Here is a 17,023-nt window from a genome sequence, read left to right as displayed (position 1 = left end):
GTGCGAGATGGCTGCTCTGCCACCAGCAGGGCACTAGAAATGGCAGATCCTCTGTCTTTGGTTTTCTGTCCAGTTGTCCTTTCGATTACAGCCTGGATAATCAAATATTACCGCATTCTCCCGTCTATAGGACGCCCCCATGTATAAGACATTCCCCCCATTTTGCAGACTCAATTTTAGGAAAATGAGGAGAGATGGCCCCAAATTGTTGAGCCTCTCCCCCCACGCAGCTGCGGGTGGGAAACACTCCCTAGATCGTTTCCCATGCGCAGCGGCATCTGGGAAATTTGCTCTCCCGTGGGAGCGCAACCTCCCCCAATGCCGCCGCGCGGGGGAAACGACCTAGGGAGCGCCCGCCCCACGCAGTGGCGTTGGGGGGGTTTCGCTCCTGCCAACAAGCTGGCTGGTGGCATGCAGCTTCACCCCCCCATGCCACTTTCTGTGTATTGGACGACCCCAGTTTTTGGACGCGATTTTTGAGTCAAAAAACCTTGTCCAATACATGGAAAAATACGGTATTTTATGCCAACCTATGCTGGTGGCCAAAATAAGCGTTTTACAAGGCTCTCTTTTATGCCTCTAAATCATGGGTAGGCAAACTAAGGCCCGGGGGCCGGATCTGGCCCAATCACCTTTTCAATCTGGCCCACGGACGGTCCGGGAATCAGTGTGTTTTTACTTGAGTAGAATGTGTCCTTTTATTTAAAATGCATCTCTGGGTTATTTGTGGGGCATAGGAATTTGTTCATCCCCCCCCCCCCAAAAAAAAATAGTTCGGCCCCCCACAAGGTCTGAGGGACAGTGGACTGGCTCCCTGCTGAAAAAGTTTGCTGACCCCTGCTCTGAACCATCTCGTTTTACTTTTTAATCTAGAGATGAACACATCTAAGCATCCTATAGTAGACATAATCTTCCTACCCCTAAGACACCTCTGCCTTTCAGAGTTTTGGGAGGCACCGAAACTCTCAGATAAGCCTGTTACTGGATTAACATCTGGTTAGTGCCTAACTGATCGTGAGTGCCCAAGTGAACAGTTTAGGGCTCAACTTTTAGGCCATTCAACTTATAATGCTTAAGAGCAAATCAAACCATGGCAGAAGCACTTTATTTATTTATTTATCTGGAGAATCACCCAGACATAATCCAGTTGAATTATATCCATCGATCAAGCTGAGATAGCTGGATACACTGAAATAAATAAGTTAGCTGAATGCCAAAAAGATTCTTTCTATTAGATCTGTTACTAAAAGAGTGGACAGTGCTCACGACTCTCAAATAGTTAACACAAAGTATATGGATTTAAATCAGTTTAGTCCTTTTGAGTCACAGTCCTAGGGCTGGCGTGTAGCTGCGTGCTTTGTGGATTTATCTGATAGATAAGATACTTCCTGATGAAAGATAAACATGAAAGACTTAAACCTAAACCATACATCAGTGGCACCAATACATTATTTACCACACCTTACAACTGTTAGACATGGAAGTTTCACCTTCCAAGCCAGGAGTTCGCAACCTACCCCCATGGGGCAAGGCACTTTTTTTCTTTGGAATTTTTCTTTAGGGCAATTGTTTAAGAAAAACAGAAAACCACAGCAGGGCACCATCAGCATTAAGCCAGTATCTTAGCCATTGATCTACCTCAGGCATAGGCAAACTCAGCCCTCCAGATGTTTTGGGACTACAACTTCCATCATCCCTGACCACTGGTCCTGTTAGCTAGGGATCATGTGAGTTGTAGTCCCAAAACATCTGGCCCCCCCCCCGAGTTTGCCTATGCCTGATCTACCTTAAAAGAGCTCAGTCTTTATGTGTCTTCATACACTAGTGTCAACAAACTATCACAGGAGTTACATGCAGAATTCATCAGTGAAAAGATGCCAGAAGGATATCATGAGCTGCGGTCTAAACCACTGAGCCTCTTGGGCTTGCTGTTCGGAAGGTCGGCGGTTCGAATCCCCGCGACGGGGTGAGCTCCCATTGCTCTGTCCCAGCTTCTGCCAACCTAGCAGTTTGAAAGCACGCCAGTGCAAGTAGATAAATAGGTACCACTGTGGCAGGAAGGTAAATGACGTTTCCATGCGCTCTGGTTTCCATCACGGTGTTCCGTTGTGCCAGAAGCGGTTTAGTCATGCTGGCCACGTGATCCGGAAAGCTGTCTGTGGACAAAGGCCAGCTCCCTCGGCCTGAAAAGTAAAATGAGCACCGCACCCCAGTCACCTTTGATGGGACTTAACCGTCCAGGGGGTCCTTTTCCTTTTCCTTAGTAATTTATGAAGGAATGTCTGTCATATATCTCCAAGTTACTTTGCTAGAAAAGCTTCCATTTTACCAAAATGGAAAAATCTTATCTTGGTATATGGGTTTAACAGGGAGTTATTAGTCTGCAGATCTAAACACAAGGCTGTATTCTGCTCAGCAGGCTTGTGGGTTTAACTTTTTCAAGTTTTAGCAGCTACTCCTTACAAACCATTTTTGCATACCTGCCACTGATGGACATCTGAAGTGCATGCGTAGCCAAAATATATTTAGTTATTTTGCTTTTAAAATTTATCAGCTATGTTTCTAGAAGAACAGGGATATTCCGTGAAGTGAAATATGAAGCCAGAAGTACATTTCAGAAACACACAGTAAAAACCATAGGGCAAATATTTATTTTCAAACAAGTCTTCACTTGTTTCCTATAATAAACAGATCAGGAATGGCTCTGGTGAGCTTGATTAGGAAGAAACTTCAGAGAGCTGAGTTCATGCTAGAGAACACTCAGGACTATTTTTTCCCATCAGTAAAACATGCTGCAGAAGAACCAAAGACCAAAGTTTTCAATGTGAAACTTAGCAAAACTCTGGAGTTCAAATAAGTGAAACTTCCTCCAAACGGGCCCTTTCCATTCAGACCATTTTAATCTTGTGTTTATAAACTGTGTTTATGGAAGGCAATCTTACTCGGCTACGAGTGATCACCAAAGAAGACTACAGGAATAATTCTGGTCAAGTATATTTATGCAGAGATCAATACTTTTGAAACATGCAGGTATTTTTCAAATGTTATAGTTTCAGCTATATAAAATACAGCTTGCAGATGAGAATTGGAATATATGAAGTAGCTCTTATGAAAGCCTAAGTTCATTGTGAAAGTTTATCCTTTTCCTTACAATGCCCTACACGCTCTGGAGCAGGCACCCCCAAACTCAGCCCTCCAGATGTTTTGGGACTACAACTCCCATCACCCCTAGCTAACAGGACCAGTGGTCAGGGATGATGGGAATTGTAGTCCCAAAACATCTGGAGGGCCGAGTTTTGGGGTGCCTGCTCTGGAGGGCTTGACTGGAGAGATAATAGTTGTTCAGGTTTCAGTTTTGCATGTAAATGGAACAAGTTTTTAGAGCAATTGCTTAAGCCAAGTTGCAGACTTGTGTGTTTCCTATTTTGTGAATACTCCCAACACATGTTCAGTATGCTGCCACAATTCCTACTGAAAGTGATAGGATAGCAAACAGACAGCATTCACTAGTCTATCACTAGTCTGTTTATCACTGAAATATATTACATATGCTATACATATGCTATAAATTAATCTGCCCTTTCATGGGCTTCTCTGTATCTGTGATTGTGCGACATTTCATTAGAAATCAGAGAGGGAGATCATGACTGTACAGTATTAAAAAGTGCATTTTATTTGGAGTTGTCAGGTATCCAAGCACATCCGTGTCCACCAAGTCCCCGTAAAAAGTCACAAAACACAAAAGATGGGATACCCTAAAACATCCATTAAGGGACACAGAGGTGGGAATGGAAAAGGGAGATGTTAAAAGCAGAAGCTGATTCTTTTTAAATGAGAAAAAAGGCAGTTCCGGTTCACTGTCAGGCCTTGAGCAAAGGGATCTTCTGACCATCCCTTCGAGGAAAGGACATGGTTTGCATTTTCTTTCATCATCGCTCATGTTTTGCATTTGAGTCGCTGCATTCCACTATCACGCCATTTCCGTTCCGTGTGATCTCCTTTCTGTTCCAGTCCCTCTCGGTGTAAAATTCAGCTAAGACGGGGCAGTGGCTTGATGCAACTCCACCCCACGACCAGTTATCAGGGATCCAGGGGTTCGTAAGACCTTCTCTCACAACTGCCCAATGACCTGTGTAAAGAAAAGTTTACAGAGGAGAAAGATGGATGTGAATACTTGGGGGAAACCACAAATGGCACAAAGCAAAGGGTCTGGAATATGAATGTTGACCTTTGAGTGAATATCTTTTAGGAGCATCTAATGGCTTTGCACCTAACTAGTTCCTCAGAGGACCATGAGAAGACTCATGAAAACTGCTCATGCTTTCAGAAGAAGATCATAAAGTGATAGAAAATAAAAAACCAACCCCCCAAAATGAGTGTATCACTGTTTCTTCTGCCTATAAAGGCATCTCCTAAAGGCAACTAATGCATTTCTTTAAAAATCAGGAGGAAATAGTACATTTCTAGGCACTCTTAAAAGCTACATTTCTAATCTTCGTGACCCTGAAGGAAGTCTTGACAAAGGTAAACGTGTAAACTGAGAAGGAGAGATGTGGATCTGCAAACATGGGGAAATATGTAGAAACAGACCCAGAGGAGCTGGGATGAGTTTCAGATCCCAGTTGTGTGCACGCTATTTTTATAAAGAGACACATCTCTGCTTCATATGTTTACTCCAACAAACACAGATCAAACTCTGTGAACATACACCAATAATGAATATTGTGTATGTTGCTTGTAAAGTGTAAAATAGGCTAGGAGAAGACATGAAATTTGCCACTTAACAAGCCACTTACAACCTTTTGGCTATCAATCCAACCATTGTCATACACATTAAGGTATTAAAAAATATTAATCAAAGCTTGATATTTTAAACTTCCTTCCAAAACGAAACCTTACCAGTGAAAACCTTTTTCAAGCTACGGCTGATCCAGATGTTGTCCACGGACTTGGAGCCCTGAGGGTTCTTTGTGCTGATGTTTGTAAATGTGCTGGCAGGGACCAAAGGATGGAACTTCTCCTTCCTCAAGAGGTCATGGTCGCCACTGTCGGGGGCTTGACTGAAGTCGCCTAAAATGATCATGTCTTTTTCTCCTAGGAGTGCGGAGAGCAAAAATAAATACAGAAAGAGTTAAGTGATAGGATTGTGGAGCATGTCAAGAAAGCAGCTGTATTCTTGGTCCAGGACCTTTATTCCTCAGACTCTGTTAAGGGTTGCTCGATCTTCTGGGTTCCTCAAGAAGTGGGTTGGAATAGGCCTACAACAGGAGTGGGAGGTTGTGGCCTTCGGGGTGCTGCTACACTGCAACTTCCACCAAACCTGACCACTGGGCAATGCTGGTTGGGTCTGCGGGAGTCCAACAGATTTCCCATGCCTGGCCCACAAAATACCCTACCATGCTCTTATTCTTCCACCCTCAACTGCTCAAAGGTCTCTCCAACTCTGCCCCTTTTTTCGTGTTGCTCCCCTGAGCATGGAACTTATGTGACTGTGGGTGTGAGGCCATCAACTCATCCATCAGATCTTTCCACAAAACCCACTGTCAGAGCTGCCCTAGGTCCCAGCTCACAAAGGACCAACGCCAGTTCGTTGTTATATACAAAAGTCTTTATTGAAGTTCAGTTTCGCTTTCACAGCCGCGGCGCGCAGCTCTACGTCTCAAACTCTAGACCGCTGAAGCTCCGTCTGAATCTCCTCCCCCCAGACACCAGTTTAAGACTCTAGCCTTGCTCCACCTCTTCCTTTGCTCTTTCCTCCTCTGGTTCCGCCTGTCCGCTGGGGTCTTGCCCTTCCTAGACTCTTCTGATGCTGAGTCCCCTGAGTCTTCCCCCTGCCTCCGGCGGGCTTTGGGACCTGGTTCCCAATCCGGGTTTTCTGCTGTCCTGCGCGCCTGTACATTCGAACTTGGCGCGCGCGCCCAGCCGGCAACCTTCCTCCTGACCGTTACACTGCTCCTGTCACTGCTTCCCCCTTCGGGGAGGCTAGCTGGATCTGACCTCCCCTCTGTTCCCCCACTCTCCGACAGAGGCGTGGTCAGCCCTGACTCATCTTCTCTCCCTGCTGGAGGAGACGCTGGCCCTGACACATGGGACTCTTCCCCCCCACTACGCTCTGGTGGGGAAGCTGGTCCTGATCTCCCGCTGCTGCTTTGGGAGTCCCCGCTGGCCCCTTGTTTCTGGTGCGTCCCCCCTGGGACCCCCCTTGCCCTGACCATCGGCGCCCCCTTCTGGGAATCTTCTGATTCGCTGGAGAAGCTCATGGAATCTCTCGGGTCACTGTCATTCTGCCCTCCGCTGCCCTCAGATTCTTCCCCTTCGCTCTCCATTTCCTCTCTCCCCTGTGCCTCCGCTCCTGAGCCCCTGACACCCACCTTTCCCTCCAGCAAGACCTCTGGCTTCTAGCCTGCTGTTGTTACGTATTAATCATATTCCACATAGGTCTGAAGGCGATGTACCAAATATAATGAAAAACAGCCAAGAAGCCATTAATGACAGCGCAAAAAGTAACAGAAGGTGGATTTAAAAATGAAGACACTGCGGACACTCGTGGCAGAGGCCTATTTGTCCACCTAGGAAAGCCTGTGGGAGCAAAAATGTCCTTTCTGGAAAGTACAGATATTGGGCACCTGTCACAACCTGACAGCAATGCTGCTCCACAGAACAGGGGCAGCTACGCTGAAGGCCCTGCTTCAGTGGGGTGTTCACATCTACAGTGGTTGCAGACCTCCCAAGTGTCCCTATTTTCCAGGGACAGTCCCAAATTTACATAAGCTGACCTGGTTTCTGATTTGATCCTGGAATGTCCCACTTTTCCTTAGGACATCCCTATTTTCATTGGAGAAATGTTGGCGGGTATGGAGTTATCTGACCCCTGATCCACCTAAAGGAAACTTTTAAAAAAAGTTTAATTTTTTATTATGTCTTTATATGTGTTGGAAGCACCCCAGAGTGGCTGGGGCAAGCTAGTCAATTGGGTGGGGTATAAATATTATTATTATTATTATTATCATCATCATTAATGACATCCATATTTTCATCAGAAAAATGTTGGGAGGGTATGTGGTTGCTCCAAGACTTCATCAAGAACCAATTTTATGTAGACCTTTAACCATCTACAATGCTATAAAAGAACAATAAGCTTCCCTTTCCCAACTTTTAGATTGGTTTGACAGGTCTCATCACTAAAGTGTGCTTTGTACACCTCTAAGAACCAAACCTCTAAGGATATAAAAACTGTGGGACCTCCATTCTTGTTCCAAGTTACACAGGCCGCAGACACACCATACATGACCCCCCCCAAAGGCTGGGAACTGCAGTTTGCCTTATGGGGCTACAATCCGCAGCATTATAGTTCCCATGATTCTTTGGGATGTACGGTGTACACACACCATAGTTAGCTGAAGCCAAGTATCCAAATAGCTCTTGACAAAGATCTGCTGAAATACAGTGGTGCCTCGCAAGACGAAAATAATCCGTTCTGCAAGTCTCTTCGTCTAGCGGTTTTTTCGTCTTGCGAAGCAACCCTATTAGCGGCTTAGCGCTATTAGCGGTTTAGCGGCTATTAAAGGCTTAGCGGCTGCTATTAGTGGCTTAGAAAAAGGGGTGTGTGAAAAAAATCGCAAGACTCGCAAGACGTTTTCGTCTTGCGAAGCAAGCCCATAGGGAAATTCGTCTTGCAAAGCAACTCAAAAACGGAAAACCCTTTCGTCTAGCGGGTTTTTCGTCTTGCGAGGCATTCGTCTTGCGGGGCACCACTGTACCGTATGTCAGTTGATCAATTGCCCAACAAGCCCCTGAATTTTTAAGACAGACAGAGAGACAGACACAGACACAGACACACACACACACACACACACACACACGTCATCCCAACAGTGCAATCTACTCAAAAGTAAGTCCCATTAAGCTTTATGGGGCTTCCCTGGAAGGTGGGTATTGGATTGCAGCCTCTGTGGCTCAAGCCTCCTGTTTCAATTTATGGTGTCCCATGTGACCATATAGAGAATACAGATTTTTAAAAATTCCCTCCGAAGGAACACCACCCACTGAAGATGTTTAAGAGTCAACTTTCTAGTAGCTACTTCCTCCATGCTTAAAACGACGTTGTCATAAATATTTGTAAACTTCCTATAACTAAATACCTTTGGTATATCATTTTATACTTATTTTGTCTTTAGATTTCGATTGCTAAATTTCTGTGAATAACTCTGTTCCTCCAACTGCAACACTGCGGCTGAATTCTAAGTGAGCCTGCTTTGTTTAAATTTGATCTTTCCGTATAATCTCTAGCCAACCCTCCTTTCCCCCTCCGAGTTTCTTCATTTGTTCTCAGAGTGGACAGCGCTGGCCTTCTGCCTGGCAAGACGGAGCCTCATGCTCAGCTCCCAGACAACTCCAAATGACAAGCTCAATAAGGATGCCGTGCTGACAAAAACCAGAGCCTCAAAATTCGATGAACGTCCCTAATTAACATGCTAAGAATCCGTAATACTGTACATTGTGAAATGCACCCACGCAATGCAAATAGTGACTTCTGCTCGCATGATGTTGTTGTTGTTGTTTAGTTGTTTAGTCGTGTCCGCCTCTTCGTGACCCCATGGACCAGAGCACGCCAGGCCCTCCTGTCTTCCACTGCCTCCCGCAGTTTGGTCAGACTCATGTTTGTAGCTTCGAGAACACTGTCCAACCATCTCATCCTCTGTCGTCCCCTTCTCCTTGTGCCCTCAATCTTTCCCAACGTATTGGAGCCTCAGCTTCACGATCTGTCCTTCCAGTGAGCACTCAGGGATAATTTCCTGAAGAATGGATGCGTTTGATCTTCTTGCAGTCCATGGGACTCTCAAGAGTCTCCTCCAGCACCATAATTCAAAAGCATCAATTCTTCGGCGATCAGCCTCCTTTATGGTCCAGCTCTCACTTCCATACATCACTACTGGGAAAACCATGGCTTTCACTATACGGACCTTTGTTGGCAAGGTGATGTCTCTGCTTTTTAAGATGCTGTCTATGTTTGTCAGTGCTTTTCTCCCAAGCAGAAGGCGTCTTTTAATTTCGTGGCTGCTGTCACCATCTGCAGTGATCATGGAGCCCAAGAAAGTAAAATCTCTCACTGGTTCCATTTCTTCCCCTTCTATTTGCTAGGAGGTGATGGGCCCAGTGGCCATGATCTTCGTTTTTTTGATGTTGAGCTTCAGACCATATTTTGCGCTCTCCTCTTTCACCCTCATTAAAAGGTTCTTTAATTCCTCCTCACTTTCTGCCATCAAGGTTGTGTCATCTGCATATCTGAGGTTGTTGATATTTCTTCCGGCGATCTTAATTCCGGCTTGGGATTCATCCAGCCCAGCCTTTCGCATGATGAATTCTGCATATAAGTTAAATAAGCAGGGGGACAATATACAGCCTTGTCGTACTCCTTTCCCAATTTTGAACCAATCAGTTGTTCCATATCCAGTTCTAACTGTAGCTTCTTGTCCCACATAGAGATTTCTCAGGAGACAGATGAGGTGATCAGGCACTCCCATTTCTTTAAGAACTTGCCATAGTTTGCTGTGGTCGACACAGTCAAAGGCTTATGCATAGTCAATGAAGAAGAAGTAGATGTCTTTCTGGAACTCTCTAGCTTTCTCCATAATCCAGCGCATGCTTGCAATTTGGTCTCTGGTTCCTCTGCCTCTTCTAAATCCAGCTTGCACTTCTGGGAGTTCTCGGTCCATATAACTGCTTGAGCCTTCCTTGTAGAATTTTAAGCATAACCTTGCTAGCATGATACCAGGTGGCAAAGACTATTAGGTGCCTGTTTCGGAGGAAATTTATTGCTTTTTGAGTAGGATATATTTTTAGAATATCTCCTGTTGATTCATAAGGCTGTAGGGGGAGTTAGGATGAAGGGCTGTAGCTCAGCGCTGAGAACAGCTGCTTTGCACACAGAAGGCGCCTGGTTCAAGCTCTAGCATTTCCCCATAGGGCAGGGGAAAGACGGCTGCCAGCCTGTTTCTGCAGCCACCTGCTGCCAGTCAGAGAAGCCAGGACATACTGAGCTCAGTTCAAGGCAGCTTCCTAAGTTTCTGCTGCTATGCCGGCCTTCAGCCAGCAGAGGGTGTTCCTACTCAACAACACTATCTAGTATTATGCAAAAACTTCCTACACAGATTGCATTTCTGTGCAGCGGGGAAGCATGCAAACCCTATTCAGATTTCAACAGGTGGCAAAACACACCTCTCTGTGTGCATGGGGTGCACGCTGCGAAATAAGAAGAATGTACAAAACTCCCTGCTGAATGCAACCAAATCTAAACCCAGCCTTGCATCCCTCTGCCCACAGCGGCCAATGAAATGTCTATGAGAAGTCCAGAAACAGTAGGACAACTTCCCTCTCCCCATGCCGCCTCTGTTCCTGCAGGCAGTACACAGTCATAATTACAAACCACAGATACCTGTATACCTGAAGGAGCGTCTCCACCCCCATCGTTCTGCCCAGATCCAGCGCTGAGGGCCTTCTGGTGGTTCCCTTGCTGTGAGAAGCCAAGTTACAGGGAACCAGGCAGAGGGCCTTCTTGGTGGTGGCACCCGCCCTGTGGAACGCCCTCCCACCAGATGTCAAAGGGAACAACAACTACCAGACTTTTAGAAGACACCTGAAGGTGAAGGGAAGTTTTTAATATTTAACGCTGTATTGTTTTTAATACTTGATTGGGAGCCGCCCAGAGTGGCTGGGGAAACTCAGCCAGATGGGTGGGGTATAAATAATAAATTATTATTATTATTATTATTATTATTATTATTATTATTATTATTATTATTGCCTTACAATGCACTCCTGTTGGTTATCCTTTCCTGGATCTTTCCCAGCTCTAAATATCATTTCTGAGACACAGTGGCTGGAACCATCCACTGTATTCCAAGTGTGCTCACGCTATACTTGCTACAAAGGCATAACGATGATGCTCGTTTTATTTCTGACAGGCATGCGATTGCCACATGGGATTTAACTTTCCAATACGGTGGGCTTCTCTAGTCTAATCTTCCAACGTAAATATCCATCCAAAATTATCCTATGACAAAGTAAGACCGATGGGGGAAGCTAGGGGGCGGAGGGGGGGGGACTAAGAAAAAAGAAATCAGTATTTGACTAAGGACCAGTAGGTAAGAGTTTTGTAAATATCACATGGTCTGGTAAATATCCTATTGTCACAACACAGAGTCTTGTAAATATCACAAAGATGTTAAATGAAAAGCGAAGGCACATAGCGGTTTTCAAAAGATATGCACCCATTGCATTTTCACCCTCACAATCTATGGAACACCCATCATTTCATCTTAGGTTTGCTCCTCCTCAGTCGTGTTGGTTTTTTTAAAGGAAAAAAGTGCTGGGACTCAGCATTAATTTGTTACAGTAAGTGTCACACTTTAAACATTTGGGGGGGGGGGAGCTGCTGGTACATTGTACCCATAAGTAAAGGTAAAGGGACCCCTGACCGTTAGGTCCAGTCATGGCCGACTCTGGGGTTGTGGCGCTCATCTCGCTTTATTGGCTGAGGGAGCTGGCGTACAGCTTCCGGGTCATGTGGCCAGCATGACTCAGCCGAACCAGAGCAGTGCACGGAAATGCCGTTTACCTTCCCGCCAGAGTGGTACCTATTTATCTACTTGCACTTTGACGTGCTTTCGAACTGCTAGGCTGGCAGGAGCAGGGACCGAGCAACGGGAGCTCAACCCGTCGCAGGGATTCAAACCACCGACCTTCTGATCAGCAAGTCCTAGGCTCTGTGGTTTAACCCACAGCGCCACCGACGTCCCTTAAGTACCACCCCCTAAAAAAGTACGGCTCTTCCTAACTCTTAACCATGCACACCATTTGACAATAGCAACTCCACATCCAACATGAGGCATGTAACATGTGTGGAAGTAATCAAGCAACATAAAGTCTTTGTTTTCCAAGGTACCACGTCATCCTTGGGGCCCCCCAAAAAGAGATCCCATCTCTCTGGGCTGTCAGATTAGACCATGCATAGGCAAACTCGGCCCTCCAGATGTTTTGGGACTACAACTCCCATCATCCCTAACTAACAGGACCAGTGGACAGGGAAGATGGGAATTGTAGTCCCAAAACATCTGGAGGGCCGAGTTTGCCTATGCCTGGATTAGACCGTTGAAGTTCTTGATGCCCTCCTACAATGGGGTCTTAGGGTAAGGCTTGCCTTCATTGGACTTGGAGGTGGGTGAAATACAGAGTTCTTCGACATTGTAGGAGACTAATCAGATTAGAAAAAAAGATGTGTTTCCTCTTTCCTAGTCATGGATTGGGATCAGCTCCATCATATTTGATCAGATCTCGATGCAGCTGGGCTGGCTCTTAGTAACAGCCAATGTGGCCAAACTGATACACCTGGCTGACAGAAGGAGAGGTGGCTTTGTGGTGCATAAACGTATTATGTGACCCAACCAGATGGGTGGAATATTTAGACATTAGCCAGAATAGCAGGGGGTGGGGGGCAAGGGCTCAAGGGGGGTGCAGGGAGTAGCTGCCCCCCGATCCACAAATATTATTGAAAAGCATTGAAAGTGCTAAATTATCTGAGGTTCTGGATCACCACCCCCAGCAGGTGGTGTACTTTTACCTGTGATTTCCGAAGAAGAGCTCGACAACTTTGATTGTCTAAAAAATGCTGAACACCTTTGGCCCCCACAAAATCTTGGCTACATCCATGGTGGGGAGCAGCCACGAAAGTGGGAGCAACCACCCTGCCCTGGGAATGTGAAAACAGGAAAGCATTTACGCTAACTCATTTCAACGTTCTCCCCTCAGCTATTTAAATAATTTTATTTAATTTCAAGATTTAACCGCATTCCAGATCTGAAACATGTATGTCTGTGTTATAGTGAAGAGTTAGGAATTGTACCAGGCGTGTTACTACAGTGCACTTTTTATAAATTGCCCTCACTGTATGGAATCAAACATTTTGCTTTTGGAAACTGAAGGTCCGCAGAATACAAATAAATTTGACTACGGCTCTTGGGTGGGGGATGACGACTTGAAAATGCAACTTTGCAACCACCATCGTACTAAGCGCCACTGAAGTCAGTGCAACTTTCTTCTGAGTAAATACACTTTGGACAGCGTTGAAAACCTCACAGACCTCAGAATGTTGCTGAGAGTGCTTCCATTTAACAGAAAGGACATTACTATTTTCAACTCCATTTGAACCAGAAAGAAATCAATACTTGCCTAATGGAGAAGAGAAAAACAATTCTGGAAGCTGTTTTCTAACTTTAAAATAAATGTTAAAAAAAACAAACACAACACCAATGGAGGTAGGCACTAATTAAAGTGTGACACAGCGTACTTGACTTCAGCTCCAGTAGCTTCAGTCTTTCAATGTATTACCGAGTCCATATCAGATCTGCAGAACTTTCTATACTTCCCCTCCCCGCTAAAAAAATCTCACAACAGGGTAATCAAATCCAGGAAAACGCAATTGATGCCTCGTAACTCAAAACAAAAATGACAAGTTGAGTATTTGTTAGCTGTACTCTTCACACACCTCTTCTGAAACTGGAGATGGGTGTTGATTCAGAATATTTTAAGCTGCTGACCTTGGGAAATGGAGCTAAGTCATCCAACATTTTTGGCCTTTGTTAAACAGTAAACAAAAGTGCTGGTCACTCCTGTCCCCCAACAGAGGCCCAAGGGCTACATTAACTAAGGTGAAATCAGGATGGCTTCCCAGAAGCTATCTGCATCTAACTTAGCAGATTTAAGGTTAAAAAAAAAAAAAAGGAATAGTTCAAATGCAATTGCTTATCAAAACTGTCATTGACAAGCACCATTTTGAAATACCATTCTATCTTTTCCCTAACACTGGGGAGATGCTATTTTTAAAATCATGCCTCCTAAGACACATGGGTTTGCCATCTAAAAAGGAAGACAACTTTTTTTTTTGAACAACTGTTCCTTCCCATATTCAAATTTTATGCACATTTAATCAATGAATTGACTAAAATGTATGTGATTCATTGACTGGCTTTTTAAATTGGATACCAGTCTACTTGATGTAGATCTTCTGAGGATGCCAAAATGTCACCTCCTGGGTATTCCCAGGGACGTGGGTGGCGCTGTGGAATAAACCACAGAGCCTAGGGCTTGCTGATCAGAAGGTCGGCGGTTCGAATCCCCGCGACAGGGTGAGCTCCCATTGTTCGGTCCCTGCTCCTGCCAACCTAGCAGTTCAAAAGCACGTCAAAGTGCAAGTAGATAAATAGGTACCGCTCCGGCGGGAAGGTAAACGGTATCTTCATACACTGTTCTGGTTTCACCAAAAGCGGCTTAGTCATGCTGCCCATCTGACCCAGAAAAACTGTCTGTGAAAGTGGACAAACGCCAGCTCCCTCAGCCAGTAAAGCGAGAAGAGTGCTGCAACCCCAGAGTCGTTGACGACTGGACTTAACTGTCAGGGGTCCCTTTACCTTTAGGTATTCCCTACAAAGCCAGCCTGCAAAAGGTAAAACGGCTGGTTGCAGGGGCGGTTTGGATCTAGCCTGCAAATGGGCAACTTCTAAAGGGCCTTGTGTCAAAGAAGCACCCCTCGCCAAGGAACTACTGGGGCATATGAAACTGCTGAGAATTGACACAGCTTTTGAAAATAAACAGTGCAATTCTGTGCATATCTACTCAAAAATAAATCCCACTTAACAGGTAAGTGTGTGCAGATTGCAGCTTAAGTAGATGAAGAGTCCCATCTGCTAGTTTTCATTGTTTTTAAGCAAACTGGTTGACGCTGAAGAAAAACATGGCCTTACCTTTCAGTGTTTCCTGCAGCGTCTGTGCAAAGGCTGCTAATTTATGACTATCGTGGTTTTTCACAGCATTTTCTCCCACTGAGGGCAAAGGAGTCAGATGAAGGTTAACCAGAGTTAGGTCATTCAGTCCGACCTGGATGGGTGCAAGCAATGTGTTAGTATTAATTACATTTATTTGTTGCTTACTACATAAAATGTCTTGAAGGAAACACGACAAAAGTGTTGGCAGCCACAAAACTCTGTCGTCTAAGTTTCAAGAAAACTGCTTTTTGTGCCCAGTTATGACATGCACACACATTTGAATAACCCAAATTTGTTCCCTTAAGAATGAAGCCCTGAAACAGACATCGATTCCAAACTTTAAACACAGCACCTTTAAAAAACATTCCCTTATTCACATTCACCCATCAGCAGTTACTATCAAGATGACCATTCCATATGTACAAAGAGACAAGTGTATTATTAAGCAATCAAAAGTAAATGGCTGTTCTGTTTGTATATATATGAGAAATGATATACAGTGGTACCTTGGCTTATGAACTGAATCCGTTCCAGAAGTCCGTTCTTAAAACTAAAACCGTTCTTAAACCGAGGTGCACTTTCCCTACTGAGGTCTCCCGCCGCTGGTGCCCTTCCACCATTCAGATTCTGTTCTTAGACTGAGGTAAAGTTCTCAAACCAGGACACTATTTCTGGTTTTGCGGAATTTGTAAACCAAATCTTTCTTAAACAGGACTGTTCTTAAACCGAGGTGCCACTGTTTACTAATAACAATCTCCATTCTCCAGCATTGGCACCGATTTCTGGCGAGATCTTGTGAGATCTCACAGTTTTGCCTCAAGCCCTTGGCTTGTGTTGACAGACCTTTGACCAAGCGTGGCGCTTGAATTCCTCCCTCGAGGATGTAATATAACTGAGAACATGCCCATGCTCTCGATTTCTTTCACTCAAGAACTCTTGCGCACCGTTACCTTGAAATGTGCAACGTAAGGGTGAGGATACGTCTGCCTCCCATTGCCATTCGTGGGGGGGTTCTCGTGGGAGACGGCATCCTTCAGCTCTACCCCTGCCGTTGTGTCCCACAGGAAGCCGGAATATTCGACGCACTGAGAGGCAAAAGAAAGACAATCCGATATTCAAAGATATATAGGTCCACTCACACTCTGATCCTTTCCTTTCCCCTCAGCCCGCTTAACAATGAGTTTCCAAAAATGAACTGAATTGACAGCAATGTGGTCCAAAGCAAGTATTAGTTGGGTATCCATAGCTGAATCCATGTACAACACAGCAAAACTGAATTTGTATGAGTGTGGGTGGTATCTACTCTTAGCAGACCCATTTAAATTCATGGACCTACATTAGCTGTATCTATGAACCTCAATGGGTCTACTCTGAGTAGGAGAGTGCTTACATCTTATCAGGGTGCTGGGTGTTTTTGTGTGTGTAAATGTATGCTTTTATTACCATCTCCAGAAGGATATCACATATTTATAATGTTATATTTACTAACAGGATATCCTCTTATGCGCAGGTACTTTTTATTAGTTGTTTTCACAGTGTCAGTGAGCCACTAGATTAGTCGTTTCGAAACCCATAAACAAATAAATATACTGTCTGGGTTTGTGGCTAGCAGGGACATTATACGCACAAATACATTTTATATTTAAAATGCATTGACAATAAAACTCTTTGCTTTCCTGGCACAAAACTTGCTGCAGTCGGACAGAAATAAGCATTTCCAAAATCAATAACAAGGTCCAGGAGAAAAGCCAGTTATGAGTAGTCAGCTCAAAGCAGAACTGAAATGCAGTCCTTGGCAAAAACAAAAACCATAGAAGCTTTTTGCTCAAAACAAGGGGGTAGCTATATCCTCAGCTGGACAAAAACACAATGTTGTGGAAAGGTCACGGCATGCAGACTAGAGTACCGTATTTTTCGCCCTATAGCATGCACTTTACCCCCTCCAAAAATTAAGGGGAAATGTGTGTGCGTCCTATGGAGCGAATGCAGGCTCCTTGGCTTCAGCGATAGCAACGGGAAGCCTCCGAAGCGCAGAGGGAGCGCTCCCTCCGCGCTCCGGAGGCTTTGCGTTGCTTTCGCTGAAGCCTGGAGAGTGAGAGGGGTCAGTGCGCACAGACCCCTCTCATTCTCCAGGCTTCAAGGATAGCCGCCTTAAGCCTTCGGAGCGCAGCCTGAGTTCCCGCTGCACTCCGCAGGCTTCGGGT

General features: G+C 45.0%; 1 protein-coding gene across 1 annotated transcript in view; it reads right to left on the bottom strand.

The window, feature by feature from the left end:
* Positions 1-3,650: 3,650 nt before the first annotated feature.
* The window catches only part of EEPD1 (endonuclease/exonuclease/phosphatase family domain containing 1), a 65,915-nt gene continuing 52,542 nt past the window's right edge, over positions 3,651-17,023 (bottom strand). Inside the window, exons 4-7 of the mRNA XM_028750707.2 lie at positions 15,770-15,904; positions 14,799-14,931; positions 4,900-5,094; positions 3,651-4,129 (exon numbers count right to left, since the gene is read on the bottom strand). Coding sequence (XP_028606540.2) covers positions 3,930-4,129; positions 4,900-5,094; positions 14,799-14,931; positions 15,770-15,904 — 663 coding nt within the window. The 3' untranslated portion in view covers positions 3,651-3,929. The remainder of the gene's footprint in view (positions 4,130-4,899; positions 5,095-14,798; positions 14,932-15,769; positions 15,905-17,023) is intronic.

The sequence above is a fragment of the Podarcis muralis genome, chromosome 12, assembly GCF_964188315.1.
Source record: "Podarcis muralis chromosome 12, rPodMur119.hap1.1, whole genome shotgun sequence".
Lineage (NCBI taxonomy): Eukaryota > Metazoa > Chordata > Lepidosauria > Squamata > Lacertidae > Podarcis > Podarcis muralis.
This window is presented reverse-complemented; position numbering and strand designations above follow the sequence as displayed.